This window comes from Ciconia boyciana, chromosome 10 (genome assembly GCF_034638445.1).
Source record: "Ciconia boyciana chromosome 10, ASM3463844v1, whole genome shotgun sequence".
NCBI classification, from domain to species: Eukaryota; Metazoa; Chordata; class Aves; order Ciconiiformes; family Ciconiidae; genus Ciconia; species Ciconia boyciana.
Window position 1 is genome coordinate 730,850 of NC_132943.1, and position 18,179 is coordinate 749,028.

The following is an 18,179-nucleotide window of genomic DNA, read 5'->3' on the forward strand; positions in this document are numbered from 1 at the left end:
GCCATTGAAAGGGAAACCCTTGGGAAAAGCAGCTTAAACTGGGAAATTACTCTTCTGAGAGTGGTGTCTCCCTTAAATACATCTTGCTGTTTTTCTTGCCATTTAGCAATGATTTCTGCTGGTTAAAGAAAGTTATTCAGAGTTTTCTGGCTGAGATCTTCTCTGTTTCTCTTCAAAGCCCAAGTAATACACAGTTTTATGGGCCTTCTTTTCAGTTCACAATAATTTAACTTTCTAATACCTGGTTTGAAAGAGTGTATCTTCTATTTTACATGCCTGCTTGGTACTGAAAGGGTTCATGTTTTCCTACTAGCATGCTTCTAAATACACACTGTGGTTGCACATGATGTTTCTATGACTTTAAAAAAAAAAAATCAGATTTAAGAAATTGCAGTAAATTATGAATTTTATAAATGAAGGAAATGACTTGGGAAACAAGACAGAGTAAAAAGGAGACCAATCAACCTTCGTGGTTCTGCGTTTTGTATAAGGAATCGATGAAAGATGTTGCTAAACACTGATTTTGGGGTGGTTACATTTTAAGACGACATTGAAAGCGTACAAGAGCTCTCATGTCTCTTCTCTTTCCGCAGCTCTACGATGGTAGATGGAGTTATGATGCTTCCTGTGCTGATCATGATGGCGTTTCCCTCCCCGAGCTGGCAAGGTGAGTGACGTGCGTGGTGGTGCGGTAGCTGTCTGCTGCTGGGGGAGCCGGGCTCGAGTGCCGGCTCAGCTGTTGGAGCCGCCTGGCACCGCTCCACAGCACCCTGCTCGCTCGGGAGCTGAGAGCATGGGCATATTCCTCTCAGGAATGAGATGTTTGCTTTTCCATTTCGAGCCGCTTCAAAGGATATTCGTTGCCCATTTATGTATAAAATTTATAGCATGTGCAATTGACGTAGGTCTTGCCAGGGCCCGGGCAGGGAAATGGGAAACCTTATTTGACTGGCAAATTATTGAGCTATGTAACAAGTAGGCCTTTCTAGCCCATGGGCTGAGGTGCAGTTGTTGCTTGCGTTCTTAAAAGCAAAGTTTTCTTCTCTGGGAAAGCTCTTTGGAGTATTTAGTATGGTGTTAGATAATTTTTCTATGATTGCTCCAATAAGGTCTTTGGATGCGGAAAGTGACTTTTTCATAAATCGTTTATGCAGTTGTGTGCACATAAGGTTTTATGACATGTAGTGCATTTAAGGTTTGCCTCAACAAAATCCAAGAAGGGTATTTCCACTGCCGTGGAGAGGCAGGAATGGTTCACCTGAAGGTCTTCTGCATGTTTTGGGAGATGACCTCCTGAAAGATGCATACTTGCTACTTCGCAAACAGCCTCTTAAAAATGTTGACTAAAGGTTTTCTGTGAGTAACTTGGTTTTCTCAGCTTTACATTTCAAGTGACTTGAGAGGTGTATCTAGTGTTTGTTATGGCATATAGGCGTTCTTTTGTATTTACCTTGTGAAATCTCTTTCTGAAATACTCTGCTGAAATGCATTTATTTTCAAATGTTGATGCAAATAATAAAGGGCAGAGTATATTAAATGGAGTATTAGAATGGATGGTGGAAGGTGAAGATTAAAAATGCACGGAGGTCTAGTGGTTGACATGAGTCATGTCTATGAATAGGAAATTGAGAGAAAGTTTTTAAAAGGAAGAATGCTGGACGAATGCTAGTGGAAATACATTAAATTGCTAATGTTATTGGTACAATATTATCTTGAAATAAGGTTTGGTAGCAGTTATCACACTGTACCTTCTTATCACTCTTGAAGTGCAGCAATCTGCTTCTCAAAAATGTTTTTTCAGTTTTTGGAGCTGCTTATATTAAAAATCTTGAAGTTAAACCACCTGTCTTTCACATCCTTAACATGAAGAACAGTAGATGGAGAAGAGAAATACATGGGAAAAATGATGTTAAAGTCTGAGCTTCCGGTTAATTTCTCCTGTGCAAGGTGTGGAATCGGACACTTGCACTGCCTGCATAGTGCAACCTATAGAGCAGTATTAGCAACCTCCCCTACCCTTCCAAAGCTACCCCACAGGTGGTCAAACCTACCCCACATTTGACCTGACTCCGCTTAAAAAAGAAAAGTAGGTTCTAGGGCTTAGAATGATACCTTTTTGTTGCAAAGATGCCAATAAGTGATCAGCAAGAGAACAGTTACTAAATCCACGCCAAGACGTTTTCTTTCTTTCCCTGGCTGTCTGTGATACTAAGACTGGAGGTACAGGATCGTGCCTCATGTGGCAGCAAAGGCAGAGCTGGACCAGATGCGCTGCTGGAATGGGCTTTGGACAGAGCTTGTGTGGGAGCAGGAGCGTGTGAGCAGAGGTGTGCAGAGGTTGTGTTCTTGCTGTCCATCTGCCTGTGCCAACTGGACATCTGCAAGGAACAGAGTTTTCGGTTCACGACGTGGAGCTCCCGTGCCAAGGGAGAGCTTGTCCAATAATACTCTTTAAAGAACTCTGTGTTTGGGCCTGCATCTCTCTCCCACGGTGATAGAGCTCCTGTGAAAGACTCTGTAGAAGACACATGACAATCTTGCTTTGCTTTTCTTGCTTTATTCCTTCCCTTCTCCTCCCCTCATACTTTCTTTTTCTGTGAGTAACTACTTGTCTAATACACTTAAATAATACTGCTCTTCCCTCTTTTCATGTTTGCTAGTAGTAATGCTGTTCTGTTTCCTTTGGAAATAATTTCCTACTTCCAAGCTGGTTGTAGCGGAGTGTTTGGGGAGGCAGAAACGCCTAGTGGACCCCTCAGCAAATTTTCATTTACATCTCTTCATCTAGGTTTTGGCTTCTTCACCAACATAGTAGCAATGGGAGAACTCACCACTTTGTTCCTTGAGTGTCTAAGTGCCGCTCGGTGCCTACGAGCCAGCAGCCTGTGCTAGGGCTGAGGTGGTAAGACCAGAAGCGCAGACTTGTGTCTGGAGTGTTTTTCAAGGGGGAGTGCACCTTTGGAGATCCTTTGAGGGAATGGAAGTTGATCCTCTGCTACCTGCTAACAGGCCATGGAGATGGGTCTGCTGTACCTTGTCCAGCATGCTTTCCCATGCGTTTTTCCTGAATTTTTAAAAAAGTTGATGTTTTGGGGGAGAAGAGTTGTCTTCCCTTTGCACAAAATAACAAAAAGAAAAAGGCGCAAAGCCTTCTGATCCCCCCCCCGTGTATTTTATCACAGATCGGTCCATTTCCTTTCACTGGGATTTGGACCAGGTTTGGTGTTTTTGCATTTTTGGTGAGTGAAAAATGTCTGGGCATATCTTTGGGTAGCGTTCAGGGGCAGACTCTGACTATTTCTGCATTGCTACTAGGCCTCAGAAGATGAGATTAAACATGATTTTAAAAAAAAAAAGCAACCCCACAACCCAACCCAAAAAATCAAACGCTGTGTAGAATTCTAAGTGCAGAAACACATCTCTTCCCTCTTCTCTTGAGTGTCCAGAAAATCCTTTTATTCTAAAGGTTTTTTACAGTGCTTACTTCTGTGTTGCTGCTTTACTAGCCCTGTAAAGTGAGGAAAGAGGCTTTTCTTCATTTGCCAAGAAGCCAAACCCTGACTAAATAATGTAATGCCTACGCTTGAGAGGGTGAGGTTTTTCACTTACTAGCGACCGTGCACAAATGCCGTTTCCTGATCCCCATGGCAATGTTAGGAGCACGGCGCGTGAAATGCTGCCGATGCTTCTGCCGTCTCTCGTGACGGGGGGAAGGCGTCGGGGCCGTGTTCTGACTGCTCTGGCTGCTGCGGCTTCCCTGCCGAACCAGCCTCTCTCCTGCTGTGAGAGCTGGGCAGGCTGGACGGGGTCTTGTGTCGCGCCACGGCCAGGAAGCATTTGGGAGCTACTGAAACTCCAGAAACCTGTCCGGCCTGCGGGAAGCTGGCTCTAGGAGCAGCCTAACCCCCTCTCCAGCAGCTGGGCTGGGGGAGGCTGCCCTTCTGCAGGGCCAGGCACGTCTGCCCGGCCTTGGAGCTCGCAGCTGACTGTCAGTGTCTGTACCGCCTGTGCTTTTTCTGTTTTAGGGGTTTTTGTAATACGGAGAACAGTAATAAGGCTAAACAGCTGTTTCTTAGTGCTGGCAAATTCAAAGGCTTTTGTTAAATTAATAAATCCTGTGTAAAATATATTATTATAGGCTGCCCAGGGAAGTGGTGGAGTCACCTCGAACACTGGAGGTGTTCGAAAGCCGTGTCGATGTGGTGCTTAGGGACATGGTTTAGTGGTGGACTTGGCAGTGCTAGGTTAACGGTTGGACTTGATGATCTTAAAGGTCTTTTCCAACCTAAATGATTCTGTGATTATTATTATGGCTGTTGTATAATGCTGGTTACTGTATGGATTGAGAAGGAGAAAACTCTGAATGGAGTAGTCATCTCTACAAGCTTATTATTTTCTGTTTCCCTGAAATGGCTAAGAATCATAAAGGGAAGTTAAGCACCAAAAAAGAGCTGTCTAATGTACAGTCAAATGGACTCTAAAGAGATTTTAATTTTTCCAAGTCTGCTTTCCTTCATCTTCAATTCATTATGATATGAAGCCCTAACAGATCCCACCTTTCCCCCCAATCCTAGTCATTTAAAAAGAAAGAGTACTGCGGCTTTTAAATATTTTGGCCTTCGAGCGTGAAGTCCCTTTCATCCTACTAGAGATTTCAGCAACTCCGTGGCTTCCAAGAATTCTGAAATAAGCTTTGCCTGGGACTTGTAACCTTTCTGGTTTGATTTCAAGGTTTTCCATTTGAAAAGAATGATCCCGCTCAGCAGGTGGTCCCACCCAAAGCTGAGCAGCAAGCCTACGGCGGTAACAACCGTAGTACGGCTCCGAGCGGTCTCAGGTTGGGAAGCCGGAGCCCGGTGGCTCTGAGGGCTGGGATGGGCCGCGCGTGCCCGAGGTTAGCCGATGACTGCAGCGTCTGTGCATGTTCAGAATGCGGCCACGGAGGCACGGCGCCTTCCCGCTGCACAGCTGTGGGCTGGGCTGGGCTGGAGGAGAGCTCCCGGACGATCTGCTCTGCCCGCTTCTTGTGGCCGAAGGGGTCTCTCCTTAGTGCTTTGCCTCGCTCTTCAGTAAAGAGGCGTCAATTGGATGGAACTGTGCCTCTCAAACTTAGGCTGTTCTAAAGTCATGTATGGTGAGCGAAGGACTAGTTTGTTTAAGGCTTGTTTACCTCCGTCCTCTATCCTTGGCCACCTGGCTGCTTTTTCCAGCCACATATTAAGAGGTCTTGTGTCACGTAGGTTATCCCTCTGAACACTTGCTCGCATGCATGTGCTATATATATTATATCACATATATCTGTGTACTAAGAGGTACTAGTTTTTATCTGCAAGGTGAAATTTTGAAAGGGAGGATATGCAGTGGCGGTGCCTCGCTGGAAGGAAATTATTTTATATTGTTAAAGGCCTTCTTTAAAAGGTATACATAGTATAATTAGAGTCTATTTCTTTAGAAAGAAAGAAAATTGAGACTCTTATGGTGTGTATATATAGGTTTTTACTTTTTTATGCTTTTTTAAATTCAATATTTGCTGACCACATCACATAGTTAACATAAGCATTTTTTCAAGTCAAAGGTAGTTGAAGAAACTGTGTTGCTGTAGTGCCAATACAAAAAAGTGGCCAAGTGCCTATTGTACTAGCTGTTTTGATGGAAAGTGAATCACTCTTCTAAATGTGAAGAGATCACCTCAAAATTAGGTGTGTTACCGGAAACATATGTAGTGTATTTCTCCTTGGAGAGAAGAAGTTTGGTATTTTCCCAAACAGTTAACAATGTTTACAGTCCAGGAATTGGCTATAAAATATGAAATAAAAGATTGTCTAGATTGGTAACTAGTTGTGTGAAATAAACTTCACATAGAAGTAACTAACTTGTCCTCTTGTTTCTTTGCATCTGTACATTTCCGTCGTTAACGTGCGTTCCCAGAGTCTTGCGGTTTGGTGCCCTGTGGGTTCGGGTTGGGGCGGCTGGGGCTGTGTGCCTGCACGCAGCACATCGTGTCCTGGGCAGCCTCCAAGGGGGTTAAACACTGGACCGTCCAGTTCGCTGGTTAAGATGGAGTGCCTTGGTTCTTGTTCTGTTGAAATACCTAGTAACTAGTCAGCACTCTTAATTGTTGACTTTCACAAAGTGAATAAGCAAACAAAATAAAAGAGCTTCAATTTCGACACTTTCATAATAATGAACTAATAAACTAGTTAATGAGAAGTTAATGCAAATCTCTGTCTTTGTGTGCACAATATATATGGGCTAGAAGTGCAGCAATGAGTATTACGAAACAAAAATATATGCAGTGAACGTGTTTAGGTAATGGAAGTATTTTTAAGCTTGGCGGCTTGCCTGCGTGCGTTGCCTGACTGCCACATACGTAGTTGGCCTGACAGCCTTCCATGCCTGGAGCTGTTGAACAGATGCTTACCTCTGAGCGTGTGTGTCTGGGGGAGTTGATCTGCTTCAGCCATAACCTCTTGATTGCACCTGGCCTCCGGCATTTGCTGGTCACGTCTGTCCCGCAGACTTGCTCGCACAGCCACGCTCATGAGAGCTGTGGAGAAGTACCACCCGGTCCAGCTCTGCCTCTGCTGTGGGTTCGCCATATGCCAACACCACTGTCCTTTGCAAGTGCAGCTGGTTTCACCTTGGGGAAACAGGGCTGGAATACCCACCCCTTCATAGCTGGCTTTGTGCGCGGGGAGAGTGCTTTGTGGGGATAGTACAGCGTTTAGCTTGTACGTGTTCACTGGAGCATTGCCCCGTCTGTCTGCTCTCGGGCTTCTGGCCTGCAGCTCTGTCTTAGCTGGTGGCCTGCAGAGACAGGAATGGGAGGACAGGGTCAGTGCTTTGGCTGGTTCTGCAGCCTGAATAAGCCTTCCTGTTTGGTTAAAGCTCAACCCATTTTTTTAAGCGAGCGTGGCACTGCAGGAGCATTAACAAGGGAAGGGCTGGCTGGTACATGGTAATATACCATGCAGTTGGAAAACCAACTAAGTAAAGAAAGGAGCAGTTTGGGCATAAGGAACAGTAAGTCATGAAGGAGAGTGTCTCTGTTTCCAACCCAGGAGTTCTTCACCAGAAATGTTTCATTTTTACAGCAGATAATTGATCTGTATTGGTCTGTGGACACATCAGGATCTGCAGCAGTTCACATGTATGTAGTCAGTGTTACGCTGTCTTCTTGCTCTATTAAATGGATCCACAGCGTGTGTGTCACGTTATAGATTGCTCACCCTGCCTTCAGACTAGAGCAATCTCTTCAAAAGACAGGTAGCATGTTTGGAGTTGCAATGCCTTAGTATGCCTTAGTTCCTTGCTTGTAAGGGATGTCAGGTTTGCTCTGCATGGACTGATTAATTGCCCTGTGGCTGTGCAGCCGCTTCCCGGCCCGTTTTGGGATTGCGGAGCTCCGAGAGGTGTCATGTGAGGGGAGGTGGCTTTCTGCCAGAACTGCTCCTCTGGCTTGTGTGAAGTTTGCTCAGTCTTGAAGGGTCCTTGGGTCAAGAGAAGAGGGAAGCATTAGGCTGGATCAGGCTGCAAGCCGTATGAATTTTCCTTGTGGACTTGGTATGGCTCTCAGATGGTAGGTTAGTTGTCCTACTCCATTTAGCAGCTATTTCTGCTGTTAATAGCTGCAATGGCTGTTACTGCAGCCTGCAAACCTCCTCAGCTCTGTCCTCACAGGCCGGTGTTTGTCAATGACAGCAGAAATGTGTCGCTCACTGGGAGGTACTGAAATCCTCGCTGCTAAAGGGCTGTCTGGGGAAGGCTGTCCTTACCAAAGGTATGGATCTCGTGCTCTTTTAGGCAGGTTGTGACCATGCCTTGGGAGGAAGTCCCTCGTAGGTCTCTGGCTTTGAATGCCTTCGGCAGTTCCAGCCAGACGAACCAAGATTAAGGGCTTGTGTGTTACAATACCAGTTGTGTTTTACTGCTGCTGTTGTGGGAGGAGAAGGAACAGAACTTTGATTATAGGAATGTCTGGCATATATATATATTTTTTTTTTAAAAAAAAAGTTCCACAAAATTAGCAAAGTTATTGGTACGTGTATGACTGGGATTGTGTATACCAGTACTTGAAATCAGTGACAGATGCTGTCTGATTTCAGGATTCTTTCCCTAACTTAGTTTTTGTTAGTGGTTCAAAAATGAAAAATTGTATTTGCGTATTTGTTCATTGTGAGAGGAGGGAAGGAAAACAAAGCGGAATACAAACCGTTATATTCCCAGTGGGCAGACTCTAATGATAGGCTTGAAAAAGTCCAACACATGGTACGCTCAGCTGCTGTTTTAGGAGCTTCCACTCTATTTGTGGCTGGAAATTTTTCTTGTGTGTTAGAACTGAAAAAGAGAATGTAAATATGTTATGTTGCCATAAACGTGTGCGTGTGTATGCACAGGATGTGTGTAGCAGAGAGCAGTGACTTGTTCTGTCCTTCACAGCTGTGCCTCTTCTCTCAGCCATCTGTGGGTGCACATGCCTGTTTACCACCATGGGCACCTCTATTTTCCAGGAGTCTGAAGAGCTGCCAGTGTTCTCCATGAGCTAGTCGAGAGTGGTGTCCTCTGCTGCAGAGACCGGAGTGACCCGGTGCTGTGTGTTTAAAGGCACGTGCCATTCCTGAAAGCAGCAGCGTGTGCAGTTCTGCGCAGAAAGAGGGGGGTTTTCCCAGCTGGGGATCTCGGACACTTTGCTGAGGATACTTAGAAGTTTAGTTTCCTACTCTATACATTCTCTTAGAAGTTCTTCCTTTTACTTAGCTGAAGTATCTGGAGTTGCAGGGAAGGTGTTGTACCTGCTGACAGGGTGTGCTGCTTCACGCTTTACTTCTTATCTCTGTGGTTACTCAGACTCACAAGGTACTCCTCAAAGGCTTGTCTTCCTGGGAAAGTCAGTCCAGATTTACTTTTCAAGCAAGGTAGTTAAACCCGCTAAATCCTGTATAGCTGTGTCCACTGCGAATTTAAATGGCCTTAATTTGATTTAGTTAGTCGTTTCCGGAATGCTTGAGAATAACTATTTCGATATAGAAATATAATGTGGTTTAGCAAATCTGTTTTAAATTTACACTGTTTGTTAGGCTTTTTTCCCCTCTGCTGAGTGTCCCTGTGTAGATGACCCTCCCAAGTTGTATACCTGCAGTAGTGTATGTGCAAGAGGTGACGTAAAATGTCACTGAACTCTCAAAATTTGAGTACTTGGAGTAGGCAGATATGACTGGAATTTCTTTGATGGTGCAAGCTCATATCTTTGCCTTGCTGAAACGGCTAAATTAATATCGTTGGCTCCTACTTGGTGGTTCTTCAGCACTAGCTGCAAGTAGTATTTCTTCCCTTAAACAGAAGGCTTTATTGTCTAGTGATTTCGTTACCTCTATATAACTGAAGCTATTAAGCACAGGATGGTGTGTTTTCCTGAACTCTCTCCTTTTACAGATGATGAACTGAAGCTAAATATGGTCCACTACGAATGTGTGTGTGAAGGCATGTCCTGTGGGAATGGAGATCGTTGCCAAGGCCAGCAATGTTTTGCTTCCCTGAGCATTAATGACGGTGCTAAGGTTTACCAGAAAGGCTGCTTCCAAGTCTACGAACAAGGGAAAATGACATGCAAAACACCTCCGTCTCCTGACCAAGCTGTTGAGTGCTGCCAAGGATACCTGTGCAACATGAATATCACTGCGCAGTTGCCCTCTTCTAAAGGTGAGAGGTTAATAAATAGTGAATTCTGAGAAAGAAAAAAGGTTCTGCTTTCATCTGATGTGATGGGAGCGAGATGGCTTCAGTGCTAGTGAAAATAAGGGTTTAATCAACACAGTAAGGCCCTTTCTACTTTGTTCCCCACCCTGGGGCCCACTGGCACACATCTGATGTCCACAGGTTGAATGATCTATATTGCTGGATGAATGGTACGGGTTAAGGTGCGCAGTCAGGGTCAGGGTTGAGTTACTGCCTGTGAGTGAATGGCACGGTCACGGGTGGGCTTGTTCTGAAGGGACGGGGTTGTTCTGACAGCTCTGCAGGGAGTCGCTGCGGTAGCACCCTTTGTGTAAGTGCATGCTCATAGCTCTGGCTGTGTCACAGCCTCTCTTTCAGACTAGGTGGCTACCAAGTTAAATGTTGGTGTCAGTGCTGCTGGTTTTAAAAACTTTATCTGGGAATTCGCAAACTTATTTTTTTCTCTTTTTTCTTTTTTTTTTTTCTTTTCCCCCTCTCCTTTCCAAGGGCAAACCTTTCAAGGAGAAGCTGCGGGTTACAGCATGGAAACACTAATCATTGTTATACTGGCTCCCGTGATAGTGTTGATAGTTTTTTCTGCAGTAGCTGTGCTGATCATCCGGAGAATACAGAAAAACCATATGGAGAGGCTCAATTCTAGAGATGCAGAATATGGCACAATTGAGGGACTCATTGCATCAAATGTTGGAGACAGCACGCTGGCAGTAAGTAACCTGTGTGCATGGTGAAAATTTGTGTGCGCTTTCTTCACTTCCAAGCTCCCCTCTCGTACCCTCCAGGCGTGGCCACATCAATAACAGGACCTTTTGCTGCCAGGGGATGCCACTTAGCATCAGGACTTCTGTGGTGACATTCCTATGCTCACAAAGCCATAGTTTAAATGAAATTTAATCAAAAGATAGCTTTTGCAAGCATAGCTCCTTTGACCTGGAGAATTGCTATAAACTGTAGTCAAACTGTTTATGTTCCTAGAAGCAACGTCTGAACAGCAAAACAGAGTATGCCTGATCTGGTAGCCTGAAGTGATATGAAAGGTGTCCAAATGTACTGTATCTTTGATATATGAAAGACAGCCTGAAAGGCTGGAAAAGATGTGATGCTAGGGGAAGAAGAAAATACAGATATTGTTAACTTTTAAAAACTTCAAACCTGACTCCCATGATCTCAGTAGAAGGGCTCTTGGGTGACTAGGAAATTAGTGAAATTTTGTTGACAGAGGAGCAGTGGGAATTTTAAGAAATGAGAATGCTTACTCAAAATTCAGTTTTTAAAATATGTTGTTTGTGCAGTCTCTAGAAAATAAAATGACGTGGGGAAGTGTTTCCTTTTTAAAGACTTAATGTATCTTACCCTTTCCCTTGAGGCCAGAAAAAAGGTGTTCCCATCAGCTTTCCCATGCTTTATCGAAACTGAGCAAGTAAGGCTTCAGAGGCAGCTTGAGTGTTTGTTTCTGAAACCAATGCAAAGAGGAGAAGTTTTCTCCTCCTTGCATTTCTAAGATTAAAATCTCTTCAACATCAAGAGGTCGGAAAACATTTTCCATTTTGGTGCTTTCCTGCCTTAATGTGCTTTTGCTGCAGGGTTGAAAAGTGGCTGAAGAAAAATGGTCCAAACCACAAATTTTTAATAATATGCTACTAAATACATTGACTGGGTATTTTCTTTCTGTGTTTTGGGCTCTGTTTCTCTCTGTAGGAGAGAGAAACTGAAATGGGTATTTCTTTTAGGGAGGAATAACCTTTGATATCTTCCTTAGAAAGTGTTGGTTACCACCAACTAGGGAAGCAGTTTTGACTATGTCCAAAAAAAAATACCCCAGAAAACGGTTGCACCTCCTCACCTGAAAGTTGATAACTGCTTTGCAGGCCCAGCTATGGGAATTTATTAAAAGAAAGATCTGTGGGACCGCTCAAAAAATGGAACTATTTTGGGGAGCTGGAAACTGTTTCTTGCATCTCTGTTTTGAGGCAGAGATGTTTCTCTAAAATGCTGCTGTAAATAAGTGCTGGAAGAGTCACATGGAAAAAACCCTTTCATTCACAAGACAGTATGTCCTGACAAGTAAGTTTTCAGGGTCTGAGATGGCCAGTAAGGGATACCATTGGAGCAGGGAAGATTCTTTTTTAAGGGAGAATAGGTTAAAACTGAGTAATCAGACTTCTGATCATCCAGATGCTCCAGTATGCATTTTTGAAACAGCCTAATTGGGAAAAGTAAGTAAACCAGTGCTTTAGCCAGGAAGAAGAGCCTGGTTCTCTTAAGGGGGTGAGGGCACACCACATGGCAAGGGGTAAGGAGAGGATGGATAGCAATTGGTTGTTCGCCTTCTGCTGTACAATAACAGGGGGAAGCATCAAAATTAGCAAGTAAGAGCAAATGCAGCTAAGGAAGTCCCTGAGCTGAATGTGCTTGGAGGCTGAGAGAGCATTAGAGGAAAGTATAATGTATGTTAAAGCATTCCTATATTTGCTTCTAATTCGCTCCACATCTAGTATCCCAATATTCTAATACCCCAGTGCCCCTATGTCCATATGTCCAATACTCCTATACATCTACTACCCCAATTCACTCCACTTGTAATACCCTGGTAAAAAGGGCATTGCTTTTGGGTACAGTCAGAGACAAGATACCGATCTAGAGGGACCTTAGGGTGGCCGCTCTCATAACAGAGTTTTGGCTTTTAAATGCTAGCTTCCTTGGTAAGATGGAGCAATGGAAATTGCCTCCCTCTTAGAGCTGGAAATGTCCGGGCACTTCGTGTAACTGTAGGATCAAGTGTGGTGCAAACTGCAGCAGCTTTTTGCTGCTGCCCTGCTATTTTGCTTCAGCTTGGCCCTATATAAACTATACTTGATAATCTTTTTTAATGCCTTTGGCTCTCTTTAATTAGCCCACAAAGCTTGATTCTGTGTTACTGTTTTAAAACAGCCAGTTTTGATATGTTCACCATGAACTAGGCATGTGTGCAACTGGTTATCTCTCTTTAAGCACTGACTTCCAGCTTTTACTAGCTCTTATCTCTTATCAGTGCAAGACCATTTCCATTCCATTTGCAAACCTTTTGCACTTCAAGTCATTTATTGTTACTTGGAAACGATGATAAAACCTGAGAAGAAGAAATAAATTCTTTTTAAAAAGAAGTTGGAGAAGTTGCTAACTGCAAAGGCTTGGTCTAATGAAGCTGTTTTGTTCTCAGCTGTCAGACCCTCTTAGTGTAATGATTGCAGTGCCTCTGATGTGCCTCTTGAGTGTTGGTGATGTAAAAAAAAAAAAAACCAAATTGATAGTTCCTGGTTTCTCAATGTTCATCTAAACAGTAAGTCTTTTTAAAATTTCAGATTTTTCTTCTCCATTGTGTGTTTTAAATAGCTGGTTTTGTTACACATTAGATTAGTTTACATTTAGGATTAGTCTCCATAGTGTAGCAAATCCTTAAAGCCCTAAGCTTCCTAATGGGGAATGGAAAGAGCTGTGGCCTCTTCAAATCTTGTTTTTACAGTAGCTGCAGATAAGCTTGGGGGGTTTTTTGCCTCTGATGCAAGCAGGAAGGAAAATGAGCCCTCAGTTTGTATTAAAAAGCAAAATAGCAGTCTCCTGTCATTCTTAGATTTATCTTTTTCTTGAGCACTCATTAAAAAATTATTAGGAGAAATGAGATTTCATTGTGTCTTGGTAAAGCCCAGTAGTGCAATTTGCTGGAAATACTAGGAAGTTGCTTATACTTATGCTTTTTAATCCTATTTTCCTTTGTAAAGAAAAAAAATCCAGTAATAGTTGTTAATGCTTTGAACTAGTACGGAAGTCCTAGCCATAAAAGTAGCTGCGTATTAGCATTTTAAAAAGCTAATGGGATTTTAACATTCAGTTAGAATCTCACTCATGTTTTTTTATAAGCTTACAGTTTAAAGTCTGGTTTCCATGCACTAAAAATACCAGAAACTGATAAAAACTTGTTACAAAGACTTGTAACAAAAACTTGTAACAAAACTTGTAACAAAGACTTGTTACAGAAAATTTTCTGTAACATCAATGACATATCTAGTGTAGGTGATACAGGTAATACTCCTGTCACCTTGTTTATTTGAAAACTGTGTTCAGTTATAAATAACTGTACCAAACTTGAATAGTTTGGGCCAGAACTTCCCATAACTGTTATCTACCACAGAATTACTTTTTTTTTTTTTGAGCAACTGTTCATCTAGTGTGGTTCAGCCACTTTAGGGCAGGAAACTTAAAATAAATTACTTGGGTGTAGTCTTTTAAATAAGTTGTAATTTGGGGCAGGGACTTGAAATTTATCAGGAAACCCCTGTGGTGCCAGATGTGCTTGTGGCCGTTCTTCTCGGGGCTCTCTGTTTTGAGCCACTTCAAAAGCTTCTGGTTTAGAAGATCTGTTCTTAGACATGTGAGTCCATTCCCCCGTGGACACCGTGTGGTGCTTCACACGGAGACAGGGCACGTTTCTCCCCGAGCCAAGGCACCTTTGCGGTGTTTCTGGCCGCAGGGCCGAGGCGGAGAGGAGGAGGGCGTGCAGCGCTCGCGCCTCTCGGGAGCGGGCAGCGGTGGGGGAGGTGGGCACTGACCGTACGGGGCCAAGGGAATAATGACAGCAAGGGCAGAAACGGGAGCTGGGGTGGGAAATGGCAAAGGAGAAGGGGAAGGAAGGTTGGGACTGAGGTGGAGGGAAGAGATGAAAATGTAATGGCGGAAAAGGACAGGAAACTGGATGGGGGGCATAATGAGGGATGAGCAAAGAGCCTGTGCCGGAGAACTGTTACTCCCAAACTATCTCAATTTTCTGTGTAATGCATGTGAAAAACTCTAACCAAAGCATGGATCTCTCTCCTTCTCTTCCCTGCCGAAGGTAATGGGCTTCTGCAGCTAGCAGTTGTTGCCATGCTGCAGAGGATGTATCTACAAATCTTTTATCTGGCAGATTACCTGCATAACAGCAAAGTGTTGCATGATTTGTTTTCTCATCGCTGTTACTGAATTAATTTTTAGCACTTATTTTGGGGATTTGATTGCTAAAACAGAGGTGTCTGGTGACATTGAGGTGCTGTGTGGTTTTTAGGGCATCCGTGCGAGTCTGACAGGTATGATACAGGACCTGTTGGATACCTGTTCTTCTCTGGAGTGGTGTCTGCAGGTCAGTGAGATAGACTAGGACATCCCAAATAGCACTGGGTGCAGTTAACCAGCAGTTTGCCAGTGGTTCCCACTGTGTCAAAAGCAAAGTGGGGCACACAGGAGCAAGACAGTGAAGATTGCTGCAGCAGCCTTCCTCCTGCTCTGTTAGAGCTGAAGCTCTGCTTTGTAGGGGCACGTAGTTTCATAAATTCATGCTCAGGCTCTAAAGCAGGGAGGATGGGTTGCCTGGGCTGCTGTGCAAACCCGCCCGCTGGTTCAGCCCTTCCAGAAGGGTTCGGTTTTGGGGTGCTCGCCTGCCGGAGCGTGCTTTGCAGAGGGGGCTTGGCGGGAGAGCAGAGCAGCAAAGCAAGCCTCCAGCCCCAGTGAAGTCAGTGGCCTTAAATGTGTGATTAAAAGTTGAAGGAAAACATCTGACAAGCAAGCGATGCTTTTCCCTTGCTGACAGATCACATTGCTTCTGCGGCTCCAAACGGCACAACTGGCTGGTGCAGGACGGCGCGGGCGTCCTCGGCAGCCGTGCCGTCAGGCTGTCCGGAGGCTGGCGGGGGCAGGCGCTTGTGCTGGTGGGCAGCAGTGTCGGCAGCTGGCTTGTCCCTGCGGTTTGGGTGCCCCGAGGCATCCCTAGCTGTGAGCCCCGTGCCGTGAGGTGTGGGCTGTAGCCTCTCCGCTTGACTCATATGGACCCAAAAGGCGCCCGTCTGTAGGTTTCTTTCGGCACCCCTCCCCGTATTACTTCAGAGAAAATGGTCAGCTGAGCACAAATTGTGTGCAGGCCACTGATTAAAAAGGTGTTGAAAAAGCAAGCTGTATGACAGGAATGTGTTGGGTTTATCTGTCTTACCATTTCAATTAGAAACTGTCGGCTGTGGCTGTTTCTAGATTCTGTTTATATTAATAAAAAATTTCAAAGTTCTGAATATCTCTTTCTAATGCACGTTTATTCATAGGGAATTGTAAAATAGATTTTGAGAGTATCTGATACCACAGATCGGTGGGGCTGGGACATGGCCTTATCTCTAGTTAGTGAAAACACATTTGTGTTGCTGTGCCCTTCTAGTCATCTTTACTAGGAAGAAACCCCAGGTAACTGGAAGAATGGGAAAAGGCTGCGTGGACGTTGAAAAGTAAATGCTGTTTTTCTTTTTGCTAACTGTATGGGGATGAAGGCCTTGGGTATAGGAGAAATCAGAGAAAGTAAGTTTATTTCTTATTGAGGTGGCTCAAATTATTGCAAGACAGAAATTTTTTTGGGGAAAAAAGTTGATATCAACCTTTTTGAGATGGGTGACAGATATGGAATTGAGAGAGCATAAGCTAAGTAAGAGAACAGTAAAGCGCTGAAAAAGGGTGGAATTTCACTACAGAGGATAACTTGTAGGCTACGAGTGAGCTTCCAGGTTCACAGGCAGTAAATTTATTGTCACTTATGTATTAAACAAAATGATTTATTTATTAAACAAAGTGATACTGTAATGCCAAATAAAAGATAGAGACAGAATAAGAAATCTGAGGATGAAACGATGCTTGATTTGTTTGCTGTTCATTGTTGTGTGGTGTGCAAAGCTTCCAGCAGAAAGTGATTATGCGTAAGTTACAGCTCCCCTACCAGTTTCTTCTATACATGGGATGCTCTTTGAAGTGGTAGTATCTTGCGAAGAGATTGTCCATCTGTCTGTGTGCTGATGGCAACAGTATGTCTTGATCCTGAGTGATCAAATGGCGTCACCAAAGCCATTGAGATACCAATGAGCTTTAACTTAACCAATCCTGTAAAGTGGTGTACCTTTGTGTATTTAAATAGGGGAAAAAAAATGTAGTTTCTCATAGGTTAAACTTCTGCTTTTCCTTTTGAACAGGATTTATTGGATCATTCCTGCACATCTGGAAGTGGTTCTGGACTTCCTTTCTTGGTGCAAAGAACGGTGGCTCGCCAGATCACACTTGTAGAGTGTGTAGGTTAGTATAAATCTTGTTCACATCTAGTGCCAAGTCTTGGTAACAAATGCAGAGAGAAAGCTTTATCTCCCATCCTAATTATCTGTTTTTCCTCAGTTGCTTATATAATATATGAAACTTTTCAGGCTTCACCTCGCAGAACGTATTTGGTTTTGGAAAGCGAAGTGAAAAAATTCCTTTCAGATCTATGCAGAAGAAAGGGGCAAGTATCATCTGTGCTTTATGATTGAAAAAATGTAAGCTTTGTTCAGTAAGGCGATGTTAGAAAATGCAAATTAGGCTTGTTTGGGTATGTTGTGGTTTAACCCCAGCCAGCAACTAAGCCCCCCACAGCTGCTTGCTCTCTCCCCCCTGGAGGGATGGGGGAGAGAATTGGAAGAGTAAAAGTGAGAAAACTCGTGACTTGAGATAAAGACAGTTTAATAGGGAAAGCAAAAGCCGCGCACACAAGCAAAGCAAAGCAAAAGAAGGAATTCCTTCACTCCTTCCCATGGGCAGGCAGCTGTTCAGCCATCTCCAGGAAAGCAGGGCTCCATCACGCGGAACGGTGGCTTGAGAAGACGAACGCCATCACTCCAAACGTCCCCCCTTCCTCCTCCTTTCGACCAGCTTTATATGCTGAGCACAATGCTATATGGTCTGGAATAGCCCTTTGGTCGGTTGGGGTCAGCTGTCGCAGCCGTGTCCCCTCCCAGCTCCTTGTGCCCCCCAGCCTGCTCGCTGGTGGGGTGGGGTGAGGAGCAGAACAGGCCTTGAGGCTGTGTGAGCACTGCTCAGCAGGGATGAAACCATCCCTGGGTTATCAACACTGCTTTGGTCACAAATCCAAACCACAGCCCTGTACTAGCGACTATGAAGGAAATTAAAATTATCCCAGCCAAAACCAGCACAGGGTACTTTGTAAGCGAAATAAACTATGTTTTTAGAAAAGCAAGCTCAATTTGAAGTTTGAAACTGTGAAACAAACATTTGTTCATTAAATGGTGCTCAATTTGAAAGCTTTAGAATTAGAAAAGGATCATCTGGATTGAGATCTGGAGTTGAAGCATCAAGCAAAGTGGCTAAAGTGGCATTTAAAAAAAAAGGTGTGATTCTGTGCCATTAGAATGGTAACATGAATGTTTTGTAGCTTACTTGCTTTGCACTGTTGCTTTAAGACTGTGCAGGCAATGATGTACTGTCGCTGTTCTTTTCCCCCTAAAAGAGATCATCTCTCCAGTAATTCTTCCCTAAAACTCTTCTGGATCTTTTTTTTTTTTTCCCAGGACTTTAGTGTTAATTTTAAGGATTTATTACATTTTTCTTCAGCATCTATATAGTATTAATTGAGTAGTGTT

At 43.9% G+C, this 18,179-nt stretch overlaps 1 protein-coding gene across 2 annotated transcripts in view; it reads left to right on the forward strand.

Annotated features, from left to right (window-relative positions):
• Positions 1–18,179, forward strand: part of ACVR1 (activin A receptor type 1) — a 72,776-nt gene that overhangs the window by 33,173 nt on the left and 21,424 nt on the right. The window contains exons 2-5 of one of the 2 annotated variants that reach the window (XM_072874974.1): positions 594–667; positions 9,433–9,699; positions 10,222–10,439; positions 16,743–16,842. In XM_072874974.1, the coding sequence (XP_072731075.1) occupies positions 594–667; positions 9,433–9,699; positions 10,222–10,439; positions 16,743–16,842 (659 nt within the window). The remainder of the gene's footprint in view (positions 1–593; positions 668–9,432; positions 9,700–10,221; positions 10,440–16,742; positions 16,843–18,179) is intronic. The other variant, XM_072874975.1, reaches the window with a different exon arrangement.